Here is a 16329-nt window from a genome sequence, read left to right as displayed (position 1 = left end):
TCAGATCACTCCAGAGATACTGAACTATCAGTATCTCTGGAGTGGCAGTAAAGAGATTTTTTTTTAGAGAAGTTGGTAAGAACTTGCATACAGAAATGGATTGAGAGAGAAGCTATATTCTACAGGGGTTTACTAAAAGTCACATTCAGCAATTTGCTCATATTTCATAACAATGTCATGACTGAGATGGATAAAGGGAATGGATATACTACTGGACTCTGCCAAGGCATTTAATAGAATACCACATGAAAGGCTGTTGCATAAATAGGGAAATATGGAACTGGAATATGAAGTCTTGACTTGGATAAGTGGATGATTGATGAACAGGTATCAGAAAGTGGTGTATGGTAAGTGTGAATCTGCCAGATTCAAGGTGACCAGTGATTTATCCTAGGGATCAGTCCTCAGACCATTGTTGCTCATTCTATTCTATGCCCATTACTGATATTGGAAAAGATCAGACAGATTGTTTTCTGATAATGCAAAGATATGAAGGACAATTAGAAATACTACTGATATCTAGCACTTACAGAATGATTTAAATAAGTTGGAACAGTGGACAAATGATAATGATTAATGGTGGAATTCGAAGTGATATAGGAATTTGAAGTTCAAAGGTCACATGGCAAAAGTTGCAAATACGACTCAGAAGATAATTGTGATTTTGAAACAAATACCGACATGTAAGGATAAGAAAGGAAGTCTTTTTTTGACTGTTAACAAGGTCTTGATAAGACCACACATGGACTTATCCATGTGTGGTCTAACTGCATGCAGACTTGTCTCCTGGGTTCAGAGAGGATAAAGAAACTATGGAAGGGTGCAAAAAACAAAGATTACATCAGTATTATGGAATGCAAATTATGATGACAGATTGAAAGTCTGTGGACTGCAAACCCTGGTAAACAGGAGAAAGAGGAGTGATATTGCAGAGGTCTATAAACTTCTGAATGGGTGTTATAGGATATTATCTGATGAAATTTTTCATTATATGGAAGGTGGGGAGAGAATATGTGCACCATTAAGAAAGAGATAAGAGCTAGATTTTTCTCTCACAGAGTAGGAAGTGAGTGGAAAAGTTTGCCTGTTGATATGGTGAGTGCATCTAGTGTGAATGAGTTTAAGAGAGCATATGATAGCTGATATGGGTAATGTATGGCCTCCCTAGGTGAGTCCTTGACTCCTTAGAGGTATCAGATGATAATAATAATTAACATACCAAATATTACAGAAATCGGCATAATTAGAGTGGATGTAGATTTCTGTGGACTGTGCTACAATTATTTTTCTGCTATAGTTTAGCAGCTGCTTAGCCATTCTGCAAAAAATGTATCTAAGATCCAGACAAGATGTTGGATTCACATTTCAGAATTTTTTCGGCAGGAACATCAAAATGCTTCTCTTGCCTATTAGTTTAGATGGGAACTGAAACAAAACAAGTGAAGGATATTATGCATACAATCATTACAAAATGTTTCACCATAGCATTACTGAAGAGTGACCACATTCATTATTATAAATAAATCTAAAGTTATTTTTGGCATAAGCACTATAAACATAACTTTGTTTTGCCAGTTACATAACCCAACAAATTTTTGTAACAATCCTAAATAACAATCCAGAGAAGAATTACCATCTTCATTTTTTCAATAAAAATGGTTATACAAATATAAAAAGAAATTGTTTCTCACTGAGTCTAGAATGTAGGACTATTTAACAATGATAATCATTGCACTATACCTACATAACCTAATACAAATTAGGTTTAGCAGCCTCATCTTTTTTTTTTAAATATATAATATTGTTTGAAATTGTTTTCTTTGAATTTAATTTCCACAATGATTAAAAATTACAAATTTTTATAAAAATATAAATTTTTAATTGTTGCAGAAGGACAAGTCTTCCACTATTGTGATTCTATACAAAGGATATCTGTAGTTATATTACTGCACAAGCAGCAATTGGAACCCTCTGGCCATGAAAGGAAAGGTGGCATTCATCAAATTGTTATAAATACTTCCTTATTAGTAACCAGAGGAACTCCATGCACTGAAATTATCCAATTCCCAACATTAACTTTCAGCACCATCCTTATATCTGCTGGTGTGGGTAATGTCATGATACTCATTCTCTGGGAATAGTTTTGAAAAAAATCTTTTTTTTTTTTTTTTAAATAAAAAAAATAATTAACACCTGGATTTTTCAGTGTGATTTCTTGTCAATAAAAGAGTATGAGTAAAAAAAAAAGATATTTTGCAGAAATTACTGTATATACAGTAATTTCTGCAAAACAGTAAAATAACAAGTGACACATTGCAAATACAGCATCATTACCAAATTCCTGATATTTACTTTTAGAGCATGTACAGGATATTATGATACACATACTAGCTATTGAATTAGAAATCTTTGTGCAGATGTATATAAGCATCAATAACACAGTGCAAATGCAAAATACTTGGTCACGCGCAGCACCACGTGTTTTAAGCAACTATTTAAGAATGCTGCTCAACAGAGCGTTGAAAGAGCATTCAGGGTTCGATAAAGGGCTTATTATGTGTACCCATCTGACTGCAACCAGCATTCTGAAAACCACAGAACTGACTGGTTTCTCAAAAGATGAGATATCTCAGGTGTTTAATCAGCAGAAAAATAACCCACATTGCTTGTCTAAGAGTCATAACTGCAGTCCTAAGACAGTTTATCAGGAACGAGATCATTGTCATCTGATAAGGCTTGTACAGACAAACAGAACTTCCTGCGAGCAATTAACCAAAGCATTTAATGAGGGAGTTCTCGACCCATATCTAACTGAATTATGTGCACCGAATTGTACATAGTTCAGTATTGGCAGTCACATGCCTATATGTCCAACACGGTATTAAATCATCATCATCAAATTCCTGCCATGTACCCTCAAGGGGTGTACAGGATATGATAGCACTACATGAAAAATTTACATTACTACTAACTTCCTATTTCCAATTTTCCTCCAAATCAGTGTTACCTATAATGACTACAACATTATTAGATCTTATATTTCTATCTTCTATGGCACTTTTTATCGTGTCAATCCATAGGTGGATTGACACGATAAAAAGTTGTTATTAAGATCTCCAATTCTGATATCATATGTAATACCACTTTCCATCATAATGTGATCCATATAGATAATGTACATCCTTGTCTCACACCAGATTTAACATTAAACCATCTTCCTGTACTTCCTTCAATTCTAACTGCTGACTTACAACTCAAATAAAGACTAAGTATCGCTTGATATAATGCCCCATTGACACCATATAACTGTAGCGCATTGAATAGCTTTTTTCTTGGCACCTTGTCATATGCCTTCTCCAAATCAACAAAACTTAAATACAGATCTTTGTTATATTCCCATGCTTTCTCGACTATTTGTCGTAATGTGAAGATCTGATCCTGACAGCCTCTATTTGGCCTGAATCCAGCTTGTTCTTCAAGCTTTTCTTCCACAATTCTTCTCAACTGTTTCTCAAGTATACTTGCGTAAATCTTACCAGAAACACTCAGTAGAGAAATACCTCTATAATTCACACATTCAGTTTTATTTCCCTTTTTTATATATGAGTACTATTGCAGCTGTACTCCAATCATCTAGAAGTCATCCCTCTGTCCAGGCCTTCTGAACTATGCAGTGCAGCCACTGTAACACTCTTATACCACCATACTTCAGCATTTCTGTTTGGATTTCATCTACTCCTGCTGCCTTTCCACATTTCAGGCCTTTGATACTTTTTTTCCTACTTCAAGTATAGATATGTATTCCTGACTGCATGCCTGTTGAGTGTTTTTTTACCACTGTGCTATCACTCTTTGTTTCATTTAGCAATTTTTCAAAGTAATTACTCCATACTTCAAGGATATCTTTTTCTCCTGTTTTCATATCACCTTTGTCATCTCTAATTCCTTTTACAGCACTCTTTCCTCCATTTCTGAGATTTTTCAACAACCTCCAGAATATCTTGCCACCTTCTTGATATTTACTTTCTATGTTCTTACCAAGTCTTCCCATGACTTTTGTTTAGCTAGTCTTACATAGTGTTTAGCTTTCTTACATTTGTCTCTGTTGTGACGTTGTTCTCTTGATGTTCGAATCCGCCATTTTGTAGTAACGTATTCTTATTAATAAATCTATTAATTGCCAATTGATCACGAATACAAATATAGAGAAATTTATATTTATACTGCGCCACCCTATATTTAGATTAGTCTATATAAAATAGTAGAATCAATTTTCAATTAAATTAGCAGTCTCCTTACTCATTCAGGCCGAATTCAATATTTTTCATTTGAGGCTCCCGCTAGATTCGAATTATTTATGAATGGTGCAATAAAAAAGAATCAGGCAAACACAATATTGAAATTAACAAAACAAAACATTAAATATAAGGTTATATGACAAATACATGAATTCCACTTCTAAAATAAGACATTACAACCAAGTTAGTACATTAGGTCAAATCATTCATGCTAATTCAGTGTTCAAAATCTTCACATACAAGTTTCACAGTTTTTTCAATTACAAGATTCCTTACTCAGATTAATACAACAGAATTTCTTGTTTAATAAGTTTGCTCATATTTTACAGTTATACTCCACACTTAACTTTCAGCAGGCACTTATCATATCATTAAATACGGCAGATATTATTTCAAGGCAAATTATTTTTAACTTCTGACTTCGGCGATATGCCACAGTAAATGTTAGAATAAGCGAAATGGAACTATCACTCAAATCTTCATACACAGAAACAATTAAAATATGATTGTCCTTACCAGAATTTATCTTCAGCACGTCAGATTTAATGTGAGCACATCTTCAAATTATATTTATTACACCCATGGAACACATTTAAAAGAATTCTTCAAGGTCATAACTAGATTATTATTTGTCGCGCTTCACAATTCTCGATGGCAACTATAGGGCAGATTGATATCCTTGTTTACTACTTCACAACAAACTAAGCTCCGTACAATTCTTCCTAAAGGTAATATAGAAATAAGTAGTAATTCTAAGCTAACTGGATCTATTCTGAATCCTTCATTAACCTTCCAGTCCTTTAATTATCCAATTACGGCACCTAATTCCTATTAATGCCACTGCTGACTTTACTTTCAGCTATCTATAAGTTTTTACTTCGTCTTAGCACACTTTTAAATACTACTGTCTTGAATTCCTGCCCTTCAGTCCTTTTTATTTACTTTCACCCCCTTGCTTATATCCTTCCTTCTTCCCGCTTCAAAAACTCTCTTTCTTTACTCTTATATTACCACTTATATATTTTTCTTCTCTCCTCGTTATCGAAGCTCACGGTCTATCCACGCGCGTTCCATTTTATTTCTCTCTCCATGGCAACGAACAAAGCGTAAACATTCGCGTTAAGGTTACATAAGGCTATACTTCTACATTGAGTAATGAAACACATAAATAAAATATTACAGTTACTTAATTTTCTCTTCCATTTCATTTACAATTAATAATAATAAAATATATGTTACAGTATATATACAGTATAAGGTACATTAAATTATATACATATAATTTCTCATAATATTATTGAAGGAATAAAGTGAATAAGATAAATGATATTTATCACTGAGTCCTTCCAATAGCAAAATATACATTAAAATTATTTAATCAAATAATAGCTGATAAAATTCAGGAATAATGCACGAATAATAATTCTTAGGCAAGGGATTAACAAATAATTTTTAAACAAGTCATGCTTAATATATGATAGGTTATGTTAAATGTGAATGAAGAACAAAATATACATAATAATTTCATTCACAGTTTAACATCTCTGTATTCTCTAAGAGCAAAAGCTGACTTAGCTGCCAGGAATTTTGATATGCTTTCTTCTTTTCTACACTGCCTCTTTAACTTCCTGTGTCCACCATGGAATTCTGATTTTTCTATTCTTGCAGACAACCTCACCACATTTCTCTCTGGCTGAATCAGTGTTTTCTTCAGGGCTTGCACTGAATCTCCAAGGTTTGGTTCCTGTTCTCAAACTCTTTCATTTTTCTTCAATAATGTGTGTGTTTTAGTCTACTGTTCACATCTGAGAGCAGCTCAACTTTTATTCACTTAAAAATTTTCTTACATGTTCTTCTTTTCAATATGAAATTCAAACAGTATTAAATAAAAGTTTCTAATTCAGTGGCCAGTATGTGTAATTTCCTTACTATATGAAAATGTTACATCACTAATTTCCTATTAACAATTTTCCTCAAATTAATATATTATCTGTCAGGAGTTTAATATTATCAGATCTTCTGTCCACCTAAATTTTGATCGTCCTATGGTTCCTCTCATAATGAGGAAAAACAACAACAACTGTTTATGCTAACCTTTCTCATTATCTTTAAGTAACTATACAACATGATATTAGCTCTGCTAAGAATGTTAAGTCATTTCCAAATATCATCCATAATATAAGATACTGTTAACAATATCTCTGTTTACTCCCCTAATTGCTCTCAAAGTTGTATACTGCATGTTTAATGTTTTGCCTAATTCCTCTTATTCCAAAATTATTCAGTTGACTTAATACCATACCATCTTCATCAAATTCCTGCCATGTACCCTCAAGGGGTGTACAGGATATGATAGTACTACATGAAAAATTTACATCATTACTAACTTCTTATCTACAATTTTCCTCCAATCCAGTCAGTTACTTGTCAAGACTCCAACATTATCAGATCTTATATTTCTATCGTCTAAGGCACTTTGTACCGTATCACTCCACCTATATCTTGGTCTTCCTCTGGGTTGTTTTGCTGCCAACCTGGCAGAGAACACTTCTTTTGCTAATCTTTCTTCGCTCCTTCTGTTTAAGTGACCAAACCACCTGAGATTAGCTCTGCTAACGCATTCCTGGATGCTGACAATGTCAAGTTCTTTCCTAATATCCTCATTTTTAATATGATATTGCCATTGATGCCATCTGTTCACGACTCTCATATCTGCGGTCTCTAGTCTTTGGTCAAGTGTTTTACTTCTGACCCACCTCTCAGATCCACAAGTTAAAACTGGTTTGAACACTGTCTTGTATACAGCTAATTTAGTATTCTGACTAATTTCTCTCTTATTCCATATGAATTTATTCAATTGACTTACCACCATACCAGCTTTGCTGATTCTATTGCCTATTTCTATATTTAATTTATCATCTTCACTAAAAATCGTGCCTAAGTAGCTGAAATGTTTTACTTGTTCCACAGGTTCTCCATTCACAACACAGTTAACATTTTCAATGATTCTGCCTATTTTCATTGTCTTTGTCTTTTTATTGCTGACCTTCATACCATATCTATTACAACAGTTATTCAAATTAGTCATAGAATCTTGCAGACTTCTAGCAGATTTATTTAGAAGTACAACATTGTCGGCATAAAGCAAAGAGCTGACATTAACATCTCCAATTTTGATATCAGGTTTAATACCACTTTCCTTCATAATGTGATCCATATAGATAATGAATAACAGAGGGGATAATGTACATCCTTGTCTCACACCAGATTTAACATTAAACCATCTTCTTGTACTTTCTTCAATTCTAATTGCTAACTAACAACTCAAAAAAGGCTAAATATTGCTTGATATAATGCCCCATTCACACCATATAACTGTAGCATATTGAATAGCTTCTCTCTTGGCACCTTGTCACATGCCTTTTCCAAATCAACAAAACTTAAATACAGATCTTTGTTATATTCCCGTGCTTTCTCAACTATTTGTCGTAAAGTGAAGATCTGATCCTGACAGCCTCTATTTGGCCCGAATCCACCTTGTTCTTCACCAAGCTTTTCTTCCACAATTCTTCTCAACCGTTTCTCGAGTATACTTGCATAGATCTTGCCAGGAACACTCAGTAGGGAAATACCTCTGTAATTCTCACATTCAGTTTTATTTCCCTTTTTATATATGGGTACTATGAGAGCACTACTCCAATCATCGGGAATTCGTCCCTCTGTTAAGGCTTTCTGAACTATGCAGTGCAGCCACCGTAAGACTTTTATACCATCATACTTCAGCATTTCTGGTCGAATATCATCTACTCCTGCTTCCTTTCCACATTTCAAGCCTCTGATGGCTTTTTCTACTTCAAGTATGGATATGTATTCCAGACTGCATGCCTGGTCAGTGTTTTTTTAGCACTGTGCTGTCATTGCTGCTTGTTTCATTTAGCAGTTTTTCAAAGTAATTACTCCATACTTCAAGGATATCTTTTTCTCCCGTTTTCATATCACCTTTATCATCTCTAACTCCTTTTGCAGCACTCTGTCCTCCATTCCTAAGCTTCTTCAACAACCCCCCCAGAATATTTTGTCACCTTCTTGATATGCATTTTCTATATTCTTACCAAAGTCCTCCCATGACTTTCGTTTAGCTAGTTTTACACAGTGTTTAGCATTCTTGCATTTGTCTCTGTATTCTCTAAGAGCACAAGCTGACTAATTTGCGAGGAACTTTTGATATGCTTTCTTCTTTTCCTTCACTGCCACTTTAACTTCCTGTGTCCACCATGGAGTTCTAATTTTTCTATCCTTGCAGACAACTTCACCACATGCCTCTCTAGCTGAATCAATCAGGGCTTTCTTCAAGGCTTGCCACTGAATTTCCAAGGTTTGATTCCTGTTCTCAAACTCTTTCATTTTTTTTTTCAATAAAGTTTGTGTATTTTAGTCTACAGTTCACATCTGAGAGCTGCTCAACTTTTATTCACTTTAAAACTTTCTTGCATGTTATTCTTTTCAATATGAAATTCAATTTTATCCTGCTCAAGACTAAATATTGATCACTTCCAATTTCATATGCTCTGTACACTCTGATGTCCTGCACCAGAGAGAAAACATTGCTATCAACAATAACATAGTCAATGAGACTTTTCTTATTCCTTGCCTCTTCTCTCCATGTGAATTTGTGCACATTTTTATGTTGGAACATGGTGTTAATAATAACCATGTCCTGAGCAGAAATCCAACAAATATTTGCCATTACTATTAGCTTTGCTCTTTTCTCCAAATTTTCCACAAAATATTTTTGTATGTCTCACAATCATTTCCTACTCTGCTATTTAGATCCTCAACAAGGACCAACTTTTCCTTTTTCATTGTGTCAGTTGCTTTTTCTAAAGCCTCAAAAAATTCCTCCACTTCTACCTTAGTAGAACCTTCTGTGGGACCATAAGTACAAATAAGTCTCATTGTCCAGTTCCCCCATTCTCATATTTGCCCACATTACTCTATTTGAGACTGACTGCCATACAAGAAGATTAGCCTTATATTTTGTGTTGAATACTATTGCTACTCCTTCTTTTCCTTGATTGTCATTGCCTGAATATAACATTTTGTATTTATTGCCCAGAAAGATCTTACCAGTTTTTTCTTTTTTTTGTTTCAGTCACCCCTATTATGTCGATCTGGTACTTATCTAATTCCTCAGCTAGCTCCATTTCTTTGCCATTCAGGCTTCTTATGTTGATAGTACCGATCTTTAACTCTGGTGATGTTGAGTTGAGGTTTGTTTTCAGATTTGTTCCAGTAGCTCACTTTTCGCTGGTCGCCCTGGTTCCCTGGCGAAAATAACAGGGGCCTTGTTTAACCGGGCGACGTCCCAGCTGGCATAAAATTTTGTCATGTTGTACCATCATTTTTTTAATTTTTTTTATTTTAGTTTAACAAATAAGAATATAATTTGGTTGGCTAAATCCCAAATTGCCAGCCCATCCTCGTTCGTTCAGTATCCAAGTAGATACCCAAAGGATGCACCATGAGAAGGTGAGGATTGGACATTGGGTCAGAAGCTCTGGTCGGTTCTCCGCATTCCTTTAAAGGCTATGTGGAGGTCTCCTCTCAGTTATACAGCTTTGACCCTTAAGCACCCCTACAATACCATACCAGCTTTGCTAATTCTGTTATCTATTTCCAGATTTAAATTTACCAGATGTAGTTGTGGTTTTCAATTTTTCTACCTATTTTCATTTCCTTTGTCTTTTTACTACTGATTTTAATATTAAATTTATTACAGTAGTCATGCAGCTTAGACAGATAATCTGTACTGTACAGATAATCTATGATCTAAGTGCCATTGCATTTGTTTGTTATGAGCTTAGTTCTGCTTCTTTTTTTTTTACTTCATTCCCAGCAATAACAGTGTGTATGAAGGGTTCATGTTAAGTATATTATTCAAATAATTATTTTTAACACTTCATGTCTGGCTGACATCTGTGTGTTAAGATTTCACCAGTGTGTTAATTTTTCTCAATATGAATGACAAAATTATATATATTGCAATATCACTGCAAACACTTTTGTAAAAGAAATTATTTTGCATCTGGTACTTTAAATAACAAATGCAAACCAAAAATAAATCCAAAAAAAACCATCTATCACTTTTTTTTTACCAAATAGATACGCTGTACTTACTTGGATTGTTTTGTTGAAATTTTGGGCGGGTATCATTCAAGTAAAGTAGATAAGAACATAATGGCTTTTTTGGTGGAGGAGGAAAATTATCAATATTAGTAGAGAGAAGCGCAAGAGAATTTCGGGAGCATAGATTCCAATGAAAATGATACCCAACAGACCTATACATAAAAAATAATAATCATTAAGAGAACAATTAAAATAAATAATTTATAATATGATTAGAAATCCAATGTTAATATCCAAAATACTAATTTTAAAAAATTTTAACTTAATACTATCTGGCAAAGATTTTATGCTGGTTTTACAGTTGACAGAGAATAGGAGGAGGTTAGCACAGTGACAGTTATTATTAAATTACTCCGGATTCAGAGAAAGATGCTGGAAGTTTTTTCCCATTTGGTTAGACTATAATAAATTTAGTTTAATCCTTTATCCAAGTGTACAAGGTGAGACACCTTTTGGCAACTTGTATAGGTAAATATGACTTCTCCATTACTTCCACCTTAGTATCACCACCTCTGGGTCTGGCTCCCACTGATGAGACCTCAATAAAGGTCGAAAGTGGTCTGAGTAGTGGCCCTTCCCTTAATGCATAGCATTATACATGTCTGCAAGATGTGCTTTGCATTATGGGAGATACTAAGGAAAGTGATGAGAGCTTAGTCCACCTTTACCACGAGTTGCCTCAGTCCTGAAGATACTTCAGGGGCAAACTTTGTTTGCTTACACTTGGATAAAGGATTAAACTAAACTTATTGTAGTCAAACCAAGTGGGGGAAAACTTCCAACATCTTTCTCTTAATCTAGGGTAATTTAATAATAAGGTGAGACACCATTTGGCAACTCATATAGGTAAATATGACTTCTCCATTACTTCCACCTTAGTATCACCACCTCTGGGACTCCCACTGACAAGACCTTAGGGCATTCATCACTTAAGTGATAAATGCCCATGAAGTTAACTGAGGCATGGCTGTTGCTGTTACCCTTCAGATGACATATGAGCAAATGAGCAACTCTACTTGGTGGCGGGGTGAGCCTGCCACGGGGTAGAGCCAGAGCTGAGAGTTCTTCTCAGTGGCAGGGTGAGCCTGTTACTGAGAGGAACAACACTGAGTTTTTGGAGTTTGACCTGTACTTGAACATTCAATAAAGGTCAAAACTGGTCTGGGTAGTGGCCCTTCCCTTAATGCATAACGTTATACATGTCCGCAAGGAGATGTGTTTTGCATTTTGGGAGATACTAAGGAAAGTGATGAGAGCTTAGTCCACCTTTACCATGAGTTGCCTCAGTCCTGAAGATACTTCAGGTGCAAACTTTCTTTGCTTACACTTGGATAAAGGATTAAACTAAATTTATTATAGGTACAACAGTAGAAAGTGCAAGAGATGAGCAATTCCTATGTATAATGACTGATGACCAGAATGCATAAGAATAGATGACTACTGTTTGGAATTGTGGCTAAATGAACTCTATTTGATGCACTCCTTTAGGAGGAGTGCATCAAATGATAAAAAATGGCTGTGAGATGTTGAAGAGATTGAAGTTGGGAGAGAAAGTAAGTACATATACCATATCAAGGATAGCAAGTGGGAATTTTTTGCTGAGTAACTAAAATCAGAATAGGCATTTCAGTCTAATCACAAATTTTATTTATGCAATTCCGATTCTACGATATGTGGTTAAAAAAAAATGCAACATAAATGTAAATAGTTATTTTATTATTTATTTTTTTACCTTACTTGCTGCCCCAACAGGGATATGCTGGTCTTTACAAGCACTGTTTCATCAATTATCCTTGATTTCACAAGGAATACAACCAATAAGCAAATAAAATAGGATTGGATAGCAAAGGACAAGATGCATTATTTTATATCTAGAAAGAGATCAGACTTACTGTGAAGTAATCATGATATGGTAACAAGCAGATGTTCTATGGACAGAAGTAATTAACTTATTTTGTAATCCAATGATGAAATGTGAAGGAAGTTAATAAAGAATTATTGCAATTTTGCAATTTTTCTTCATTTTCCCAAAATATATACTATCTTTATATCTATTCAAAGTTATAAAAACTTCAAAGTTATATAAAATTCAAAGTTTCAAAAACATGACTAAATGTTTTTTGACTGCTTTTGCAGTTGCCACCATATTATACATCACTGGCTATCTGTCTGTCTGCAAATGCATGTGTAGTCCTAACAGATTTTTTATGTTGATTTTCAAAATTTCTTACTTTTAGCATTTATTTATAATGGCATTGAAGAAATTAACTTTTTTTATTAAAAAAAAAAGTGAGTAAATGAAGACTATAAATGACAGATTGAAAATATGCAAATTATCATGATCAGTAATAAGTAAATAAATGTTTATGTAACATTGCTAAACTGTTTGAGTTTATTTCTTCTTCATGTCGCAGACTGATAAATGCACCAAAGTAGTGTGCATGTAACAACTATAGTCCATTTGGTAAGCTAAGTTTTTTTTTTTTTTTTATTAAATTTGATTTGTTTTTATATTTTTTATATTTTTTTATATAATTCATAAACCTGTTGTAGAGTTCAAACTTAATTTTTTCAAGCAAGTTGTCCTTCAATAAGTGGGCGGTGTGAGTACCCCTGGCAAATGATATTTATCTTCAGCCTAAAATTGATTCAATCACATCAACATTGGTAGTTATATAGGATAAAAGTTAGCAATAACATTAATAGAAGCTTATGAACTGACTAGTCCACAACTTAATGTGAAACTGTGAGTTGACTTGACATGTGATATATCTGCCTGACTGGATGAGCTAGCACAAAATTTTTAAACCTGTGTTTAAAATTTTTGTGCTAGCTTTCGTGTCTATATGGCACGAGTAGTCTGAATTTCAAAGCAAAAGGCCTACAGATAACCTTAAAAAAAAAATTAAGTGACTGGGATCACTGAAAAGGCAAAAATATAAGGGAGGCAAGGTTTGGATGGCACATTCAAGGCAAATGATGGACTGACTAAAGACATTAGCATATAGGTCTAAAGGAAGAGGTTAAATTTATCTATGAATACCAAAATAACAGAAATAAGGAAAAAGAATTTGTGGCATTGAATCCGGTAGACTGCAAATATAGGCATAAGTGAGAGCAGTTGATAGACGAGACCTGCGCAACAGCCAACAAAAGCAGACTAAATTTTGGCAACAAAGGAAAAAATTTCTCTTTGGAGCAATTATGACCAAAGTTTTAGAACAGTACTTACTGGATCAACATGCGTCTGCTATGGAAACATTTGAAAATAAATCGAAAAGTAAAAACAATCATTACATCCATGCACTAGTGCTTCTTTTGTGGTAGGGCACTACTTAAAATGTTGTTTCAGTACAATTAATCTATAATTAAATTATATCATCAGAATGCAATCAATCGATTACAATTTTTTTTTTTTCCAAAACTCAAAAATAATTAACAATCTTTGATCACTTATTATTATACAGGATCTGGTATAGAATCTTAAGAATAGGCACACTGTAGGGAGGATCTTCACACTACCATTATTCACACAATGCTCATCATATGTCTTCTTAAACTCATTCATTAACAAAGCACTCATAACTCCTTTGACAACCTATTCCACTGATTTACCACTCTCAAAGCACAAAAGTCTAGTCTTTATGCCCTTGTTAACTAAAACATTTTTTAAACAGTAATATGAAACATAAATTTACATTATTAAATTCGTAAGATTTTATAAAAACATTTTTCAAAACACAATGCCTAAAACACTTTACATTTTGGTCTTAAGACCAAATTTGATTTTAATGCGCCTTCATAAGATCATCAAAGCAAGACAGTGAAAACTTTGAGATTGATATAATAAATTATATTTAAATTATTTCAACAGAAGAAGAAGCTGCATATTTCGTATAAAAATGAGACATGCAAATCAAAAATGGATTTATACGAGGGCTGGAATGTAAACTTGCGAGAAAACAAATCAGGATAAGCTTTCATTCGAATTGTTTATTTTGAAATTATTCCATAAATTCTTCTGAACGTTTCGTAAAGATCGGGAAAATTTGAAATAATGAGATATTTCAAAAGAATTGTCATCACTTAATATTATCATTAATCAAATATTTCCTGTATGTTAATTTTCCTATGTCCATCGCAAGCGTTGACGGCTGTTGTAACACGTTGAGTCCAATGCTATGAAATCAAAATTTCAGTCATATGCTATTGTAACGAAACTATTTTCATACGCTAAATTTCCTTCGTTTACAATTCTCACACAACGAATAATAGTGGGATATTTAATTCGAAATGAAAAAAAATAATAATAACACGTAATAACAATTACACACAGACCTGAAAATAGCAATACCTTCCCCAAACAAATTACTCAACACAGCCATCTTTCGCTAAGTAATAACAACATTACGATCCGTAGTTGCCAACTCGGAATGCAAATTGCGTATCATAAAAAAACTTTCAAAATTCGCTAAAAATGAAAAGTGTCTCTAGATAGAGAAGTGGAAAATTATTTAAATTTATTTGGTAAAGTACTTCTGCTTTTTAAATGCTTCTAAATGCATATGTTTTTACATGTGTTTATCCTTTAAACTTATTTATTTATTAACTAGAGCTGTGACCATACTATACTTTCATTAGTCAGCAGACGCTGTATGGTCACTGAGTAATACCTCATTGATGTGGAGCATGAATTCTCTCTAAGTCGTCCTATTGTGAGCTTTTCTTAAAATTTACTGATGACTTTCCACTCCTGACACACCATACATCCATCGTATTGAGGGATTACTACCCGTTTTCTAGAAACTGCGATTACTGTTTTAGACACATAGTATGTGTGCAAAGTATTTCAGCATTCTTCTGTCACGTCTTCGGAGTTTTAAATTTTTAACAATCCTTTCTAGGACCCATTCGTTTCTCTGCCTTTATAGGAGACTGCTTGCGGATTTCCTGTAGCACATTTCAACAATAACTATCCTTTTCTTATCAGGCTTAATTATGTTTCAAGCTATAAAAGAAAATAAAAATAAATGAACTAACAGTTTTATTTCCCAGCCAGTCAAAGATGTCTGGCCCATGATTATTAAGGGCGAAGAGAGCGAAAAATAACTGCTGTCATTATTATTATTATTATGTGACACCTCCAGGGAGTCCAAAGACTCATCGAGGGAGAGTGTGCCAACAGCATCGAACGATTGATTCCCATCCAACCACTAACAGCGCTCAAACTTGCTTAACTTTTTGCTGAGCCATTAGTAGCAGAGGCTCTACCAATCGCCCAACCTTTGCTATCAAACACGCAGGTCCCACCGAGACATGAACTCGGATCACTGGATTCCGAGTCCAGAGTGCTAACCATTACACCTCATGAACACTAACACTATATATTATTTCCTGAAATAATGTGAGTTCTATGGTGCTGGCCTGGTTGACCGAGTGGTTAGCGTATCCACTCTCCACAAAAGGCTGCGGGTTCGAATCCCACCATGGGCATAAATGTTTGTGATTGTCTGTGAAAATACTAGTGGTGGTGGTGGTGGGCAGTAGATAGCTTTGGTGTAGATGATGCAGTTCGCTGTAGTTGGTGGATTGTTGGCAGTTGGTGGTTATAGATTAGATGCCCTCCCTCGATGAGTCCTTGGACTCCATGGTGTCACGTAATAATAATAATAATGGTTGATTTCTTAAGTTCCAGAAAAAAAAATCCCCTAACGCTTTTATTCCCACAAAGTGTAGATTTTAAACCTATCTAGCTTTTGGAATCTGAGGTCAGTAGACTGGCGATCAAAATAGACCAGGGAAATACTGGAGAACGGCCCAAGAACCCACTGTTATTATACTATAA

General features: G+C 34.3%; 1 protein-coding gene across 1 annotated transcript in view; it reads right to left on the bottom strand.

The window, feature by feature from the left end:
* LOC150099542 (uncharacterized) overlaps nucleotides 1-16329 on the bottom strand; it is a 219378-nt gene that overhangs the window by 46330 nt on the left and 156719 nt on the right. Inside the window, exon 4 of the mRNA XM_090403454.1 lies at nucleotides 10476-10636. Within this exon, the coding sequence (XP_090259580.1) occupies nucleotides 10476-10636 (161 nt within the window). The remainder of the gene's footprint in view (nucleotides 1-10475; nucleotides 10637-16329) is intronic.

This window comes from Typopeltis vanoorti, chromosome 14 (genome assembly GCF_054136105.1).
Source record: "Typopeltis vanoorti isolate ZY-2024b chromosome 14, IOZ_Tvanoo_1.0, whole genome shotgun sequence".
NCBI lineage: Eukaryota > Metazoa > Arthropoda > Arachnida > Uropygi > Thelyphonidae > Typopeltis > Typopeltis vanoorti.
The sequence above is the reverse complement of the archived record's forward strand: the minus strand, read 5'-3'. Positions and strand labels throughout refer to the sequence as shown.